Source organism: Neomonachus schauinslandi, chromosome 1 (genome assembly GCF_002201575.2).
Source record: "Neomonachus schauinslandi chromosome 1, ASM220157v2, whole genome shotgun sequence".
Classification (NCBI taxonomy): Eukaryota; Metazoa; Chordata; class Mammalia; order Carnivora; family Phocidae; genus Neomonachus; species Neomonachus schauinslandi.
This window is the reverse complement of record NC_058403.1, coordinates 90,632,798-90,652,411: the sequence shown is the minus strand read 5'-3', so window position 1 is coordinate 90,652,411 and position 19,614 is coordinate 90,632,798. Positions and strand designations below refer to the sequence as shown.

The following is a 19,614-nucleotide window of genomic DNA, read 5'->3' as shown; positions in this document are numbered from 1 at the left end:
GACCAGGGACAGGCAAGCTCGCATAAGGAAATATGCAAATGGTGGGAATGGTGTGGTGTGTTGATATTGAGGCTAGTTAGAGGGTTTAGTTTATGGAATTTATCTGCAGGATGAAATTTCTAATTATGTTACTTCTTTTTATCTTAATATGTGTGACATCATTTTTGGAGGTGTTTAAAATATTAGATTTCAGTGCTAAAATTAACTTTAAGAATAGACCTTCTCAAACACTTTCTGCTAGTCATCTCTTATTTTCTAGTTGAAGTTCCTCTAGAGACTAATTTGCCTTAGGTTAGATAACTATTTTGTTAGAACTTGGACTGAATCAGACCTGACTTCCAAACAAGGGCTCTTTTCCAATAGGCCAAGTTGCTTCAAATTAAAAGAGGAAAAGAATAACTCAACATCTCAAAAATGAATAATCCAATTAAAAATGGGCAGAAGACATGAATAGACATTTTTCCAAAGAAGACATTACAGATGGCCAACAGACACATGAAAAGATGCTCAACATCACTTATCCTCAGGAAAATGCAAATCAAAACTACAGTGAGATATCACCTCACACCGGTCAGAATGGCTAAAATCAATAACACGAGAAGCAAAAGGTGTTGGCGAAAATGTGGAAAAGGGGAAAACTTTTGCACTGTTGGTGGGAGTGCAAACTGGTGCAGCCACTGTAGAAAACAGTATGGAGTTTCCTCAAAAAATTAAAAATAAAACTATTCTATGATCCAGCAATCACACTGGATACTTACTACCCAAAAATACAAAAATATTGATTCATAGGGATACATGCACCCTGATGACTATAGCAACATTATCTACAATAGCCAAATTATGAAAACAGCCCAAGTGTCCATTGACTGATTAATGGATAAAGAAGAGGTGGTACATATATACAATGGAATATTATGCAGCCATAAAAAGAATAAAATCTTGTCATTTGCAATGACATGGATGGAACTAGAGAGTATAATGATAAGTGACATAAGTCATTCAGAGAAAGACAAATACCATATGATTTCACTTATATGTGGAATTCAAGAAACAAAACAAACAAGCAAAGGAAAAGAAAAAAGAGAGAAAGAGAGAGGCAAACCAAGAACCATACTCAACTATAGAGAATACACTGATGGTTACCAGAAGGGTAGGGGCTGGGGGTATGGGTTAAATAGGAGGTGGGGATTAAAAAAATAAAGAGAAAAAGAAAATACAAGGAGAAATATGTTTTTATTATCTTTTATTAATACAGATTAGTTAAATAATAGTATTTGTTTTCCTCCTTTTTGTATAGCAAGCATGCATGTATTGGTAAGTGGAGATTATTTTCCCAGTTTGAGGTAAATAAAACGGGGATATTAGCAAAAGGAAACAGAAAAAAATTATTTACAGTAATCTTAACCAGTTGCACCAACACTGGATCTATTTATTCCTAGTCTAATGTAGAAAACGCCCGTAAGTACTCAGTGTTTATTTGTTTAGTGAATGAATAAATTAAATCAAACATTCCTTTGGGACCTATTATATGCCAGGCTTGCTGAATGTTATATCTAATCCTTGAGATTCAACTCCTTTCCCACTTCTCTCCAAAAGCTTTTGAAATCCTTTAATAAAAAGTCTTCTTCCTTTATTGTATTTATAGCTCATATTATTTGCTTATATATTTTTTTAAAGATTTTATTTATTTATTTGAGACAGAGAGAATGAGAGAGAGAGAGCACATGAGAGGGGGGAGGGTCAGAGGGAGAAGCAGACTCCCTGCCAAGCAGGGAGCCCAATGCAGGACTCGATCCAGGGATTCCAGGATCATGACCTGAGCCGAAGGCAGTCGCTTAACCAACTGAGCCACCCAGGCGCCCCAATTTGCTTATATTTTTACATCTAGCAATTCTTTTTTTAATTTAATTTTATTATTTATTTATTTATTTATTTTTAAATTTAATTTTATTATGTTATGTTAATCACCATACATTACATCATTAGTTTTCGATGTAGTGTTCCATGATTCATTGTTTGCGTATAACACCCAGTGCTCCATTCAATACGTGCCCTCTTTAATACCCATCACCAGGCTAACCCATCCTCCCACCCCCCTCCCCTCTAGAACCCTCAGTTTGTTTCTCAGAGTTCATAGTCTCTCATGGTTCATCTCCCCCTCCGATTTCCCCCTTTCATTTTTCCCTTCCTACTATCTTCTCTCTCTCTTTTTTAACATATAATGTATTATTTGTTTCACAGGTACAGGTCTGTGATTCATCAGTCTTACACAATTCACAGTGACAACTAGCAAGTCTTTACAATTATTTAATTACATGACTATAAGTAACTGCTACTGTTTTGCATGTTACAGATTCCCTTAGGAAAGTTTTAAACTTATCAGCAAATTAATAAATTTTTTTGAGATTAAAATTTTGTTCAATTTTTTTTTCCAAATAATCACAGGTCTCAAGTATAGTAGGACTAATGTAAACCTTTGTTCTTTATAGTAGGTAAATTGAGCTCCAAATATTTAGATGGAACCATATAAATTATTGAGCATTTTATATGATAAACCTAATGTTTACTGCCTAATAAAGATAACACATGATATAAAGACAGAAAACTGGGAGCCAAGACACAGTAGTAAAAATATGGGAAAAATCAGGAAGCATTAAAACACTGTGATGATTATTTCTCACTTTCATATTTGTGTTTTAGCAGATCTTATTCTAGTTGGTTTGAAAGGTTCATATTAAATTAAATTAAATTAAATCATCTTGAAGTACGAGGAATAAAAGGCCCCACACAGTCTTGAGAGGAGAAGATATGGAGAAGGGATTTGGCTTTTGTAGTAGATTTTCAGATATTTGAAAAAAATTTCATTTGGAAATGGGTTTCCTTTTGGTCTATGTTGTCCTCCTGGGAACCACTGGATTGAAGTTCTAAGGGAGTAGAAATCTACTTTACATGAGGAAAACAGTTTAATAATTAGCAAACTGGATATTGTTTCTTGGAGTTAAATGAGCTCTTCATTTGGATCTATTTCAGCGGAAACTTATTGACAATTTGCTGAGAGCAGATAAGAAATGAAAAGATTTGTGTATTGTGAAGGAGATTGAACCAGTAAATTCTAAATTTTCTTTATAATTCTAAGAAATTTTGAATCTCTTCTTGAGATCTAATTGACCTTTGATATGACTTCTTGCTGCCATTTTGAATAATAAATGAGAAAAAAGATCTGCAGTTTGTTATTAGTTCGGTGTCCCAAACACTAAATATTACACAACCAATACAACTGACCTTTGCATTTTTCCTTTATTATGTAATTGGTGTTACTTTAGGGTATGCTTTTACAGGTCATAGATCAATAAGAATCTATGAATATAGAATGTTCATATTTTAAAGGATCATGTCATTATAGCAGCATGCTTGGGAAAATAGTTCCTGGGATGTCTAAAATTTATATTGGGTTGTAAAACTGAGGTATGGGCCAAGGGTTAACAGCCTTGAATTTTGCCCTTAAAATTAGTCACAGAAAATCTACTTCATTATAAATACATTACTATGGAGTAGTGTCCTTCTGATTGATGTGGCCAGAGCTACCTTTTTCAGCAGTCTTTTAAGCACCAATCCTTCATTTTGGTTCTAAAAATGAGATGGGCTCCTTCTCCCTAGTTGGGACATCAATTTTTACCTGCCAATACAGTTTGATGAGCTTGCTTATATACTGTTCACTTCCTCCACAGAGCCAGAACATGTAGTCAGCAATCATGGCACTCCTAAGAACAAGGACAATTAAAAAAAAAAAACAAACCACAAATTTATAGGGCAGAAGGAAAACCATAACAGGTAGTATATAAATACTGAGGAAGAAGATTTTGTCATATATAAATTTGAATAGATTAATATTAAGCAAAGCCCATGCACATTTTAGACTGTAGAAAGTAGGGTTGTTTTTGTCTTCTGTTGTTTTTCTTTTAATCTAAACTAAAACTCTAAAAGAAGCAATCAGCCATTTGTCTCCTAGATGTTTTTTTTCTGCTTGTACAGTGTAAGAATACTTAAAGACTATGAAGGAATGCATTGTTTTGGTTGCCCCTTATTAAGCTTCAGAGCATTTATAGAGCAACATATATTTTATGGACTCCAAAATGCCTTCAAACCTAGCATAGCCTATATAACTAACTATTGTACTATTACTTAAGCATATCTCAGACTTTACCTGAATTGAAGATTATTCACCTCTGATTAAATTGGCCTCCTTAAGAGTAAAAATAAAAAATTCCTAATTCAACAAACACTCCCCTCCCCTAACTTCTGTGTTTAGTTGAATTGGTTTTGGTATCTAGTGTGTACAACCACTGAATTAGTCTTATTAAGCTAAGAGGATATTAAAAACTATTGTGCAATTGATATTAATTCATTGCTTAGCACCCTTTGGAAAAACAGTTTACTTTTATGACTGTTTCTGCTAGGCCTCTCTATTTCTTTTCTCCAGAGATTCCAAATCCAAATAAATGTGACTAGAAGTAATTCCAAATTGTCACGTTAGCCAATTAAACATATAATAATCCTGTGTACCTAATCAGTGGTACCAAAAGTTTATTTATTTAAGTAGGGCTATCATGGTGTACCCCTGGATGTTTTTCTTATCTTTGCCTGCAGATATGTGTTGTTTCTTGACACCACTGTAAATTGAATTAGAAAGTTTCCTTCCCTAAATATAGGTTGTCTAAGGCACGGCAGCTAAAAACTTACTATGGTACTCTGTCGGAAGAATTAGAATGTTTAGTTCTTGTTCAGGACTGACAGAAATTAGGACTTTAAAAAATAACAATGAAAAAAAATACCATCATTTGGAGGGTTATTCAGCTCAATTTATTTTTTTACACATGTGGTATTGGAAAGGAGCTATCCACTGACATTGAAAATAAATGACAATAATTTAGGAATAACTAATCTTCTAAGAATCCTTTTATATTTTTCAAAGCCCTAGTTTACTGATAAAATAAAGTGAGCTAGGAAGTTTTGATGTTGTGTGAATATGTAAAAAGGAGAAAAAAGTTATAAAAATTACAGACGAGAGGGGGCAAAAGTGAATTTCAAAATTTGCATTTGATAGAAACACTTGGAAAAATTTTCCTCTCATGACTACCTAAAAAGGAAGTCTACTTAAGAACCTGTCACCTAATAGAAATCCATTTAATAAATTCTGAATTTAGGAAATCAATGAAAAATGTAAAAAATCTCATTCTCAAAGACAGCACACACGTATTTATAGAAGTTGGGTACTCTTAGGTGACGACTTGATTCTGCACTCTGATTCCTCCTTCCATTACCATTTGGAAGTGTAGATATGGCTCAACAAACATTGTTTAATGAGGAGACCAGCCATTAGTTAAACCAGGGGTGGGCAAAATTTTCCTGTAAAGGGTAAATATTTTAGGCTTTGTGAGCCATGTGGTAACTTTGCCTTATGGAAGGACCTATGGACAATAAGTAAACAAATGAGTGGGGTTGTGTTCTATAAGACTTTATTTCCAAAAATACATGGTATGCTGGATTTGGTATAGTTCCTCTAACTCTAAGATAAATTAGGAGGTTGAACAACAGGGGACAAGAATTGATATAATTGTCAGTCAGCAGTTAGGCACCAGCTTCTATATGTTCTGGCCACAGGCTCCCTTAAAGATTTCAGTCTACAGTTTTCTCTTTAGGGACAACGTATACACTGTACTAAGATTACTGTGCAGAGTTCAAGAAAGAAACTTTACAACTTTGAAACATGCAAAAAATGTAAACGATAATCCTGGATGATAGGCACAGAGGCTTGAGTTAAGTAAAAGCTAAATTGATAGTTTCTATCATGTTAATGATCATCATTCTTAGACTGGAACAATTGGGAGGGAAAAAGAGAGATCATGACAGTGGGTTTCTAGAGCTTTCCTGCATTTTTAATGCTTTTGGTGATTTGGTTTTGAGTTCACCATTGTAAAATTAAAAGTTTTAGTATTTTTATTAATGCTTTCCAAAAGTTGCTCTTTCTGTAATGATGTGTTGTCAAATTGATTTTATTATGCCTGGGGGCTCAAGTCTTTTTCCAAAGGAACATATCTCTAAATTTATATTGAAACAAGTGAAGAATTAAGATTCATTGAAATTTATTACCTGACCTCAGCAAAGCACAATTACTATAATAGTAAAAAGATACTAGTATTAAATGACAAAGAATGGTTTCAGAAAGCTACATGTTTGCTAATATACTTTTCATAAGTATAACTTGTTTCTCTTAATGTTAGAACACAATTTATGTTGTAGTTGCTTCAACCCCATTTTCTTCCCAGTGGAAGTGGCAGTTATGTTTTCACTACCCACCTTCCTTTGTCTGGTTCCCTATCATAACTCTGCCCTACAGCTTAGCCTTTATAAATCAGTATAAAATTCAGTGGAAGAACATGAAAAGAGCATGGAAATAACATTATACCATGTAGTATTTGTGAGGCAAGAGACAGGGGTTTTTCATCTTGCTGAATTTATAAAGGGCAAAGATAATTAATTAATCAACTCAGAGCATCTACAAGGAGTCCAGTACCTTGTGGGATCCTGGTTCTGGCAGACTCACCTGATGAATCGAATGTAAAGAGCAACCATCATTCTTCCTACTTTCCTTTAGGTATCTCTGTTTACCTTTAGACCAATCTCCTGGAGGCTAGTCAGTGTGATTCAGTGTTGCTTCTAAATGTCTTTGTTTCATTGTCGTTATTGTATTCAACATACTTTCACTAACCTACTGAATACTGTAGCTGCACTGGAACTGGAGGATCATTTTAGCCAACCCCTTTTAAGTCACAGAGGGTGGCTTCATATCTGTCCCTTTTGAGCCTTTACTAGTGCTAAGCACCAGGTTAAGCATTTTACATAGCAGAGTATGAACCTGATCCCCGCCCCCACACACACACTTCGGCATCAGATCTCATCCCACCCATGGAACTGCTCCAGTAATTCATTCTCTCTCTCTCGTTTATTTTCTTTTCCCTTTTTCATTTTTTTCCTTTTCTCCTGGAGCTTTTCTACCAGCACACAGAAATGCTGTTGTTTCTGCCATCTTAAAACAAAACACCTCCAAAGCCTCTCTTGATCTGCTTCCCTTCCAGTTATCATTTTCTTTCCTTCTACACAAACAACAAGCAACAACAACAAACCCATAGAAACTCCTTGAAAAAGCTGTGTGTGCTCCCTATCTCTAATTTCTCTCTTCCTTCTCTCTCCTAAACTCACTCCAGCAAGGCTCCCATTCCTACTACTTCACTGAAACGTATCTTGTCAATGCTACTAATGGTGTCCATGCAGCTAAAACAAACAATGGTTCAATTCTCAGTCTTCATTTTGCATGCACTCTCAGGTGCACGTGAGGCAACTGCTTGTTCCCTCTTCCAGTATATACTTTCCCACTTGGGTCCCACAACTCTGCTCTTTCCAGTTTCCCTCAATCTTACTGGTTGCTCTTCTCAGCCTCCTTTTCTGGTATCTTCTCCTCTCCCTGGATTCCCACCACATGGGCACAATGTTTGGGCCCCTTCTCTTTCTTTCTATATGCAATCCCTTGGTGATCTCACCAGTTTCGTGGTTTTAAATACAGTCTATGGATTGACAACCCTTACATTTATATCCTGAACTTAAACCTCTTTTTGGATCCTGAGACTTGTAGAAATTGTCTTCTTCACATCTCGACTTGGATACCCAATAGGTATTCCGAACTTAATATTTCTATACCCGAGAATCTAACCCTCCTTACTCTCCCTCCATCCAGTTTCTCAGGCAAAAAAATTAAAATTAGTGCTCCTGAGCAGGTCACTACTGTGCTTAAAACTGCAAAGGCTCCTTAGCTTGCTCAGAGTAAACACCAGTTTTTAAAATGGAGTTTGAACCCCCTGTCATCTGGTCTCTGATCTCATTTCTGATTTACTCTGCTCCAGAAAAGCTGTTTACTCTGCTGTGGCTCAAAAAGAACACGTACACCATTGCCTCTGGGATTTTGCTTTTGACAGTCCCTGTTCTGGGATGTTCTTTCTCTAGATACCCCCTGACCTCCTTGTTCATCTACTTTAGGTCTTTATCAGATGTTATTTTCTCAGTGAGGACTACCCTGACCACATTCCAATACTATCCATACCAAAGCCTAAAATATTTACTCTCTGGGTCTTTCCTGGAAGGCAAGCTTCCTGAGGGCCAGGAGTTTTGTCTGTTTTATTCACTGCTCTATCCCCAGTGCCTAGAACAGTCTTGGTGTGGTGGTCACACAAGAAATATTTGTTGAATTAATGACTACACATTATCTAATTTTTTAAAGTCAAAAAAATTTAAATTCTTGTTACAAAAACCTGAGGGCTATAGAGTTACATAACTTACTAGGATTCTGCCAGAAGGAGTCTGGCCCTGGATTACCTCACTGCTCATATTTAACAATGTTTTTGTTCTGGAAGTGGCATGGGAATAGAGTGACAGGGTGGGCTGGCCCAGTGTAGACTCCAACATTTAGCTCACAGGAGAGTTTAATAAATGCTAATGGATGCTGATGTATTTTTTTAATGTAAATTAAAGAGGAAAGGTACCAGGAAGCACATTAGCCTATTATGTTGTATCTAAAATTATTTTTTAACGTGACGTCTTCAGTCATGTGTCAATAACTATGGTTTCCCTGCAAGCCTACTGTACTCTTCTTTGATATGATATTTGAGTTCATTTTAGAAAGTGTTTCTGAAGTCACATTTAATTTACTTAATACATCTGTTAAATGTAAAAGGGTCAAAATCTGGCTTTTAAATATATATGTATCTAAAATAAAAGTTTTTTGTGTCATAACTCAGCTTATCGTGAATCAAATCCCATTTCTACAGAACAGCATATACACAATATAAGAATTTGAACATGTTACTATTACTAACTAGATAGGTACCAGTTCTGCTTTCCAAATTAATACCATACAAGGATCACAATGTTTAAGCATTTTCATGCCAGGTGATTTTACAGATTGAATATTTCTAAACAGACTGTGCAGTTCTAAGGTTATGAGAGTATACTATTGGCAGTTCTCAAGACCTATGTTCATATTCACAGTCTTTAACATTTCTACTCAGCGTGGCCACTTGGTGGTGTAAAACAGTAAGATATGGGTAAACAAAAGAAAATCACAGCACACAATCAGCTGTGTGTTCTCATAGGGCTCCCTGGCTGGGACCTTGAAAAGTCATTCGTTCATCACCTTGCCTTTAGGCAGGATCACACTTAAACCTTTCAAATGAGACTGATGAGAATCTATTTTGTTTTAAAGACCTCCACAGAAGGACATTGCTCTGCTTTCCTCATTGATTCCTTAGTTTCACAGCCATTAATAGCATCTTCTGCAGCTTTAGTCTGCTGGTTTCAGTTCTTTCTCCAGGGTTAATGCAACCTAACTAGACCTTATCCTCTGGATAGCAGTTCTACGTATCCTCACAAAAATTTATTAATCTCTTTTCCCTAGATTAATTAATTAACCCCAGTTGCCTTAATTTTCTCCATGGGTCCTCCTTGCTTGACATTAGTCAGTTTCATGATTGTCTTTTCAAGTTCTTTAAGTTCCTCCTTTTCTTTCTCCTACACTCGGAAATTGACCTCTCTCAAGAGTCTAAGGATAATCTTATGGTGTATGTATGCAGCTATTTCATTTGTGTAACTGGTACAGATACTTCTTAGAAGTGTGTCTATTAGATAGTTCTAACTACAGAATCCTTCCCTATTATCAGCATACTTAGGAGGTTGTTTCCTTTCTCCCATACTGAAAAAAGCTAAAGAACATATGTATAGGCATGCTGTTAATTTAGATTGATTAGATTGATTATTATTGATTAAAGTGTATATTCCTTTTGAATACAAATATACACTAATATTGAAGAGATTATATTCCGCCAGGGGGAGAATCAAACTATCAAATCCACTCAAGCAAACACCCCCCACACCCAACATGAAGCTTCTTTTTGCAGTCTCACATATTTTCCACACAGCAATCAGCCACAGTGATCTTTAAAAACTATGTAAATAAAAATTACCTCAAGCAGAATGCAAACTCCTTCTGTGGTCTACTATTGTGATAGGCTGCCCTTGTTTTCCTCTTCAACACATATTCTGTCACCTTCTAGTCAAGTGTGGCTTATTCGATTGCTCAAAGCAAATATGAATTTTCCTGCCTTGGGGTATTTGCATATTAGGTGCCTCCTACCTGGAATCTATTCCTTCCATTTTTTACCTGGCTGCTTCTTTTCAAGATTTGGACCTTTTGGCTTTAGCTTAAACATTGATGACCTCTTCAGTGAGGCCTTCTCTGACCACTCTGTGTAAATAAGTTCTGCCTTATCATCCCTCAACCAGAACATTCTTTTTCCTGCATAAGTCTCATGTTTTGTAATTACTGGTTAGTTTACCTATTACCTTCTTTTCCTAGGCTTGTACTGCCCAATATGGTAGCCACCACCCATATGTGGCTATTTGTACTTAAAAGAATTAAAATTTAAATTTAAAATCCAGTTCTCAGGTACATAAGGCACATTTCAGGTGTTCAATAGCCACACGTGGCTAGTGGCTACTGTGCTGACTAGCCCAGAACATCTCCATCAACACTGGGAGTTTAGTGGCAACACTGCTCTGGACTGTAAGCTATAAGGCCCGCCATTCCAGTGCCTCATACAACACCTGGTAAGTAGCAGATGCTTGTGATGGTTGATCTTACGTGTCAACTGAGCCACAGGGGCCCAGATGTTTGATTCAACATGATGTCTGTGAGAGTGTGTCTGGGTGAGATTAACATGAATCTGTACACTGAGTAAAGCAGATTGGCAGATTGTCCTCCCTGATGTGCGTGTGGCTTATCGAATCCACTGAAGGCCAGAATAGAACAAAAAGTCTGATAAGGGAGAATTTGCTTTCTGATTGTTGTTGATTTGGGACATCAGTCTTCTCCTGCCTTGAATTGGAATTTACACCAACACTTCCCCAGGTTCTCAGGCTTTTGGCTTCAGACCGGAACCAAACCTCTGCCTCTCCTGAATCTCCAGCTGCCAAACTACAGATTTCAGGCTCCAAAAGTGCATGAGCCAATTCCATATATTTATACCTCCTATTGGTTCTGTTTCTCTGGAGAACCTTGACTAATACAGGGCTTAAATAACTTATATCTGCTTTTGTTTGCACTTTGCTCTGGTTATCCTTTTCCCCACTCCACTACCCCTAGTCATTTGGTTTTCATCAGGAGGCTCAGCCCTTATAGTGTTCTGAGTTCACTTATTTCAGTGGTTGATGAGCATTGAAGAAGTTATACTTTGGTCTCTCTACCTTTGTAACAAGTCTGCCTGTGTGCCTAATTGCCTAGTTCTAATAGCTGAGAGTTATCCCTGACACCAAATCTCTACCTTTTGCAGACCAAATCTAGTTAATGTGTTTCTGCCTTGACTGTAACTCCAGATTTTGATTATACTGGGGTTCTAGCCATGCTTGCTCCTGCAAGATTGCCCAGCAATGGATAGTAGTTTTTTTTTAAGTTCCCTGCCTGCCTCTAGCATGGAATTTCAAATATTGCCTGTCTCTAGATTCTCAGTTGATAACAACAAAAAACAGTAAGAGTATTACTATTACTATTTATAACAACAACCAATATTTATCGGTGCTTACCATACATATATTAAGTGCTTTTACATCTCATTTAATTCTTTTTTTTTTTTAAAGATTTTATTTGACAGAAAGAGACACAGCGAGAGAGGGAACACAAGCAGGGGGTGTGGGAGAGGGAGAAGCAGGCTTCCCGCGGAGGAGAGCCCGATGCGGGACTCGATCCCAGGACCCTGGGATCATGACCTGAGCTGAAGGCAGACGCTTAACGACCGACCCACCCAGGCGCCCCTAATTCTTGAAACCAAGACCCTCACTTTCCTCATTTCATTTGAGGAAATGAGGAAATGAGTTTCTTTAAACTGAGGAGGTTAATTTCCAAAAAGTTGTCAGCAGAGTCAGGATTCAACCAGATATATTTGTTATCAAATGTTGGTCTCTTAACCATGGTTCTGTACTACTTCTGTGCTGCCATTCTTTTTCTGTGCATCTTTTACAAGACTCTATTTTCTTTTGTTGGACTTCCCTGATGCTAATTTCTTGCCAACCTGTTGACCACTGGTACAATCTCTAAAAACCATACTCCTGTGGTTAAATGTGTGTGGTAGGCATGGTTATTATTGCCTATTAATGCCTAGTCCTCCTCCCCTATTGCCATCCCATGCTCGTCTCACTAGCAGTCATGCCTTGGTGTTAGTTCTGGCTTATTAATCTGACACAGTCAACTTTCCTTTCCTGGCCATGTCAAGAGATGTGTCGTTACTTCTATAGAAAATATATATCTGGTTGAAGAGGTCTAGATGGATGGAATTTGTCTCAGATTATACATGAAGATTTGATATTGGTTTTGCTTTTTTTGACCCAAATATGCTTATAAATATTATCAGCAAATATTTATTATGTTTATTACAATAGGTGAGGCTGGGAGTCATGGTAACATGGAAATGTATGAAGACATGATATTGACCTTTATGAGATGCCAAATTAACTACTGATAAAACAATATCTGAAAAGAGTAATCAAAATATAAGGCAGTTTTATATCCATAAAGAACTATGCAAATGTTAAGTACGTAATGTTAACTAAGAAGTACAGAGCAGAAAAGGGGAAATGATTACTCTTGGCTGTAATGGGCTGGTTCAGCCCTGAGACCTGAAGAATGGCTAGCACTATTTTAAAGTGATGATGAAGAAAGGGGAGGTTTTGTTTTTGTTTTGTGTGTGTTTGTTTTTTGTTTTCCAGAGACGTATCACATGCAGGGCTTTGAAGGTGGAAAGTATAATATAGGATCTGGGGAGAAACAGAAGGTCTGTGTAAAAGAAGAAAGGGAAGAAAGACCAGAAAATTATGTTTAGGAGAGGTTATGGTAAGCCTTGAATTCCAGGCAGATGAATTTGAATTTTTGTCTTATAGACGTTGGAGAATAACTGAAGGATTTTTGGCAGGGAGAATAACATGAAAACTTCTAGTTCAAAAACCTCAGTCATTGCTGGCTTTCGATTCTATGATGGGGAGGAATCTTATCCAGCCAAGACCTCTCAGACTTGTGTTTAGCAGGGCCACAACCTGTGGCCATATTGGGAGCATTCCTGGGGTGTCTTCTTTTATATGGGTTTAAAAGCAGTGTCCTGGGCGCCTGGGTGGCTCAGATGGTTAAGCGTCTGCCTTCGGCTCAGGTCATGATCTCAGGGTCCTGGGATCGAGTCCCGCATCGGGCTCCCTGCTCCTTGGGAGCCTGCTTCTCCCTCTGCCTTTCTCTCTCGCTCTGTCTCTCATGAATAAAAAAAAAAAAAAAAAAAATCTAAAAGCAGTGTCCTTTGACATCTGGACCTACTTACTTTCCAGGATGAAGAAGATGGTCTGGGGAACCAGGGTCCTGATAGGGCCACATGGATACAGAAAAGGGTCTGAGTACATTTTTTTTTTTTTTAAAGATTTTTTTTTTTTTTTTTCATGAGAGAGTGAGAGAGAAAGGCAGGGGGAGAAGCAGGCTCCCAAGGAGCAGGGAGCCCGATGCGGGACTCGATCCCAGGACCCTGAGATCATGACCTGAGCCGAAGGCAGACGCTTAACCATCTGAGCCACCCAGGCGCCCCAGAGTACATGTTTTTATTAGATTCATATTTTCATACTTTATGAATTCTTTCATTCTACAAAGATGGAGATTCTAAGATGAGTATGCAAACATACACAGATAATTATATCACAATGAGTGAAGTGGAATAATTGATAGATACACTAATGCAGACCTCGAGGAGATGAAAGTCTGTGTCAGCCTAAAATGCTGAGCAGGAGTTAGCCAATCAAAGGGAGACTGGGACTGAGAAGGGCATCCTAGGCATAGGGTACAACTTGAACACAGGTTCGGAAGTTAGAAGTAGGAGGATGAGTGGGAACCCCCCAACAGGATCAGCTTTCTGAGTTTAGAGCAGGCAAAGAAGGCATGGAGAAGGCACAAGGGAGCATGGATTTTATCCTGTGGATTTTAAATACAGAACGACTCGGGAGAGTTCTATGGTTTAGACAGAGAATCTTGGCAACTCTGTAAACGACGCATTTGAGGGTGAGAAGACTGGAAGTGGGAGGTTACTGTAAGAGTTCTGAGAGACAATGGATGAGCCTTAACTAGGCAGCGACTGCGGGCAAATGGGAAATTGAAACATTGGCACCATTCTTTAGGAAAAAGTCAAATGACAAAGGCAAGTGAGAAGGAATTTGAGTCCTTAAATAAGGTGATATTCCAGGCCCTGTGGAGACCTGGTGTCAGACACTAGGGGCTGTTCCCACAGAGGCATATCCTATTAATCTTGTGAGAAAAAAAACCCTAAAGATGAATGCTTTCCTTTTCCAGATGAATGGAAAGTATCTGATTCTCAAGAAAATCATAAATAATGATAAAACAATAATGGGCTTGGCCTGAAGCCAGCAGTATAACTCTTGGGTAGAGACTGACTGGTATCACAAACTGGCATCAACTTAAGTAATGTGCTGCCCTGACTCCCTGAAAAGCGTTGATGGAGCCCGATAAACCTGAGAAGTGTTCTTGGTGCTCATTCTTGAAGGTTTCCTTCTGGAGCATTCCTCTAGGGAATGTTCCTGCCTGTGAGCTGTCTCCTGTCTCACCATTATCCCAGGTCACTCTCCCTTGACCAAGAAGAATTGAACCCCCATCCTTGGAACATTTCTTCACCAGCAGAGGGCGCCCTCACCTTTAGGTATTTGTGAAAATTCAGAACGCGTTTCTCTGAACTTGAATAGAATTACAAAGTTTTATCCAACTTTTTGTGGGATCAAAGCAAGGAACAGAATTAGGAAAAAACAAGGCATGTCATCTTAGGTCATCCTGAAAAGGGGTAAAAGCTAGAGGAGAGCCTGGCTATACAAAACCAGGCAATCCTGAACCTAATTTTGCTTTCAGTAGTTCACACCAGCAGTTTCTGAAGCCAATATAAAATGTAAATAGTTGGAAAGAAGAGTATACAGAGCAGAAAATAAACCCATTCACAGCAGAGGAACAGCTTTCAGCGAAAGTAGCCAGAACTAACTCTTGTTAGTCCCAAGAAGTAAGGAAAAAGTACAGTCTTACTGCTTGCCATTCTATCTCTCCATCTCTGCTTGGGTAGGAAAGAGTCTCAGAATATATAGAGATTTTACAGTCTGATAAACCATCCTGATTATTTAGCATATTGTGTAATTGAACTGCAATCATAAACTCTGCTGCCTATTTCTTGAGAGCCAGAGACCTACAGGTGAAGATGGAGAAAGTGAGGAAAAGAGTGATTAGCAGGCATACGCAGATTTCAGAATGGTAGGGTGATTTTTTGGAACGTGTAATTTCGATTTCCCAATTGAACCAAAGTATACGTACAGTCCAGTGAGGTTTTCAAGGCAGCCTATAGACACCCATTTAAACCATTTTACTGAAATGATATATATTTAACAGTTATGCAATATTTTATTAATAAAATAAAACAAAAGAGTAAGGTAACTTAATATATCTGAATTTTTAAATTTTTTTTTATTTTTAAAGATTTTATTTATTCATTTGAGAGAGAAAGCACAAGCAGGGGGAGCAGCAGAAGCAGATTCCCCACTGAGCAGGGAGCCCAACACGGGGCTCGATCCCAGGACCCTGGGACCATGACCTGAGCCGAAGACAGTCGCTTAACTGACTGAGCCACCCAGGTGCTCCAATACATCTGAATTTTTAACTGAATAGAAGTAGGTTTCATTTTCAGTGTTTCTCAATAGTGGTCAGTCTTGGCAATCTTAGGTGGTTACATTTTGTGTTGTGTGGGTCTGTCCTGTGCACTGCAGGAGGGTCAGTATCTCCAGGCATCCCATTCTACATGCCAATACTGCTGGCCAGTTACTTTGACAACCCACACACCCTCACCCACTTCCCATGACATGGAGAGGGTCTGAAAACCACTCAGAGAGGTTTATTGAGATTCTGAAAGGGAATCATAGGTACTTCAAAGGTTGATGGGACAGATTTTAAAGTTTTGGGTTTTTTTTAGGTTGACTTTTATTTACTTCACAATATTTCTTAGCTGAGACCATAGTATCAAGAGCATTTTCCTTATCAGTCTTGAGCAGGATAAGAAAAAAGACAAGCCAAAAGATGACTGCTGGAAATTTCTATTCAGTTAAAAATCCAGGTATATTAAATCACTTTACTCCTTTGTTTGCTTTTATTTTACTAGTAAAACATTACATAATTGTTAAATGTACATCACTTTAGTAAACTGTAGTTTAAATGGGTGTCTGTAGGCTGCCTTGAAAACCTACCATGGTGTCTGTATACTTTGGTTCTAATGGAAAATGGATTCCAATGTTGGAAGAGTATGTATATCTTAGAAAAGTTCCCTGAGTTGTAATAATCTAAGCACCAAGTAGGGAGAAAGAAAAGGAAAGGTGGGGGAGCATTGTTTGCATGATGCTATGTAAAGGTTGAACCCAGGCCATGGAGCCATGCTTCTTACTCTTTTATAACTTGCTTGACCTTGGACAAGTCCCTTAATCCTAACAATCTATGGTCCATCTCTAGAATGGAGATTATTTTAATAATACCTATATTCTGGAGTTGTGTGTGTGTGTGCACGTAATAATATATGTAAAACCATTTGAAATCTATGAAATGATCTACAAATGTCAGGTTGATAACCTTATTATTAACATTACTGTTGTTAACCTGAGGGCGAATGTGGGGGATGGTGAGGGTCAGAAGTTGAGTCAGATGCTCCCAACTCAGGCAAGCTTGGTTCCTGTACTGAAAGGATAGGAGTGGTGTGAGAGAAAGTCAGGTTAAGTTGGATATAAGCAGGAAGAGAGGCACAGTGTACCTGGGGAATGTCCTCAAAATAATATGGTCAAAATTGTTACATGGGATACTTGACACTTAAATGGATCTTTAAAACAATTTATATGTAGCATTCTCAATTTAATTCAAATAGGAAAAGCACCACAACAAAACACCATCACCACTGCCACCCTAACAACAAAACCTTTTTGTGAAAATCCCATGAAGATAGAATAAAGAGTCTATTGTCCAAATGTTAACAGCTCATTGGTGGAGGGCTGGCTCAATCTTCCAAGATAGCAGAGGGCAGTAAAAATAACATATAAGCATTTGCTGACTTTGTGAGTGATATATATTCAAGGGTGGACATTTGGCAAAATTATGATGTGTTCAGATTTGCTTTTCACACTTTTCTAGACCCCTTTAAATAGTCCATGCTCTGTTGTGGCATTTCTTATTTTCCAGTGTAGTCTGTCTGTGTTCTGGCCACTGAAGATCCTCAACAGTAAAACCCACCTTCACCTGGCCTCAACTCACCATTACAGGATTCATCTTCTCCCTTTCTCAATATTCCTTAATTCAAGCATATCCATTCTGCTTCTCATCTAGAGATAAATAGGCTACTTGTAAGGCATCAAAAAATCCTCTGCCTCCAAAATGTTTCTTTCAACGACTTGAAGTATCAAAAATGACAACTTAGTCTCTTCTTTAGGTCGAAGGATTAAATGGCATTGCACGTTTATGTTTTCTCTGAAGGTGAAGGCGTTATCATTCATTAATAACTTGTAATAAGTTATTTTCATCAGATTAATAGAAAGGCAATACAGCATAAGGATTAAGAATTCAGAGACGGGAGTTAGAGTGCCTTTATCTGAACCCCAGTGCTGTCGTTTGCTATCTGTATGACTTTGGACAAGTTACTTAACCTCTCTGTGCCTCAGTTTCTTTATATTACCATACAGATAATAATAGCTGCCAACCTCACAAGATTGTCAGAGGATTAAATGTTCTAATTTATGTAACGCACCCAGAACAACAGAGCACATGAGTACTTGGGAAGCACTCAATAAGTGTTAGCTTGCAAATTATTATTCTGCCCAGGCATTAACACTGATATTTAGGGAAACAAAATACACATTGCTTCATTGAGAAGCTTGTATCCAAACAGGCTTGTTTAGACTGCTTCAAAAGTGTATTGATTTTCTAGGTTGTTATTAAAGTTTTTTTCTTGAAATTAAAAGACTTAAAAGCTTGTAGCTCATATAGGTAGCATAGTTTTGTGAGCCTACAGTGAGAATGCCACTCTCTTGGTTCAGCCTTCTTGATCCCTTATTATACTTAAATATTCTTGTATTTCACCCTGTCATACACTTTGCTTGGAAGCCTTCCTTTAGAGCCCTTTAACTGTCCCTTGTAGATTAGCTATTGGTATTCTTTAAAAGCATCTCTGATATAGTGTAATTTTGTGGAGGGCAGGGATCATGTCTCATTCATCGTTATGAATTCACCAGAAACTTGCAAAGTCTAGGCACTTGTTACATGATCATTGAATGAATAACTGAAAGATCCATAAGGACAGAGACTTTTGAAGGTTCACTCATTGCTGTATCCACAAGCACTAAAACAGTGACTGGCACATAGGCCATCGATAAATATTTGCTGATGATTTTGTTAAATGAAGGAAGGCACAGATGTGCTGTTGAAGTTAAAATAGGATTCTGCATATGAAACCAAATTTTCCACTGAATTGAGATCTATTCCTCCAGAAAAGAATAGTACATTGGGAAAGCAAACTATGGTACATAGAGTAGGACATTTGTTTCTTCCTTTGCTATTTCTCTGCAGGTAGGGGAGGGCAGTGATAGTTGTTATCCATTAGCTCTATTCTGTCTCTAGCCATAGCTACTACCTCATTCATTCATGCATTCATTTAACCAAAAGCTATTGACCATTTGGTTCATGAAGGACACTGTAGCTGATGATGGGTAACAGGAGGCAGGAAGGATACACAAAGTTGTTGGTCATGGCATTTATGTTTGAGTAGCTGAAATAAAGTGCAGTGTTCTTGACCATTGTGAATAAAGTGTGACGATCTCACACAATCTACTTCTAAGAGAAACTGCCTTGCCTATGACTCCTGATGAAGGAGCTGGTTCCGGGGATCCTGATCCTCTTTTCTGTCTCGATCAGGACGTGTAGTCAAATTTTACTGACTGATGCTATCGCTCTGACCAAACATCTTGGCTGAAACATGCATAACGAGCAATCACAGATATATAAGAAGTAGAACATTCAAAAAAGAAACACTGAGTAGCAAGAGACACCCTCAAGATAGCACTTTTTTCCGTTTTTCTATTTATTTATTTATTCATTTATTTATATTAGTCACTATACAGTACTTCATTATTTATTTATTTATTTTTAAAGATTTTATTTATTTTTTTGACAGAGAGAGACATAGCGAGAGCAGGAACACAAGCAGGGGGAGTGGGAGAGGGAGAAGCAGGCTTCCCGCAGAGCAGGGAGCCCAATGTGGGACTCGATCCCAGGATCCTGGGATCATGACCTGAGCCGAAGGCAGACGGTTAACGACTGAGCCACCCAGGCGCCCAGTTTTTTATTTATTTTTATTTATTTTTTTATTATTATGTTACGTTAATCACCATACATTACATCATTAGTTTTTTTTT

General features: G+C 37.8%; 1 protein-coding gene across 1 annotated transcript in view; it reads right to left on the bottom strand.

Annotated features, from left to right (window-relative positions):
* SPATA16 (spermatogenesis associated 16) overlaps positions 1–19,614 on the bottom strand; it is a 213,123-nt gene that overhangs the window by 79,825 nt on the left and 113,684 nt on the right. Inside the window, exon 4 of the mRNA XM_021702639.1 lies at positions 3,677–3,761. Within this exon, the coding sequence (XP_021558314.1) occupies positions 3,677–3,761 (85 nt within the window). The remainder of the gene's footprint in view (positions 1–3,676; positions 3,762–19,614) is intronic.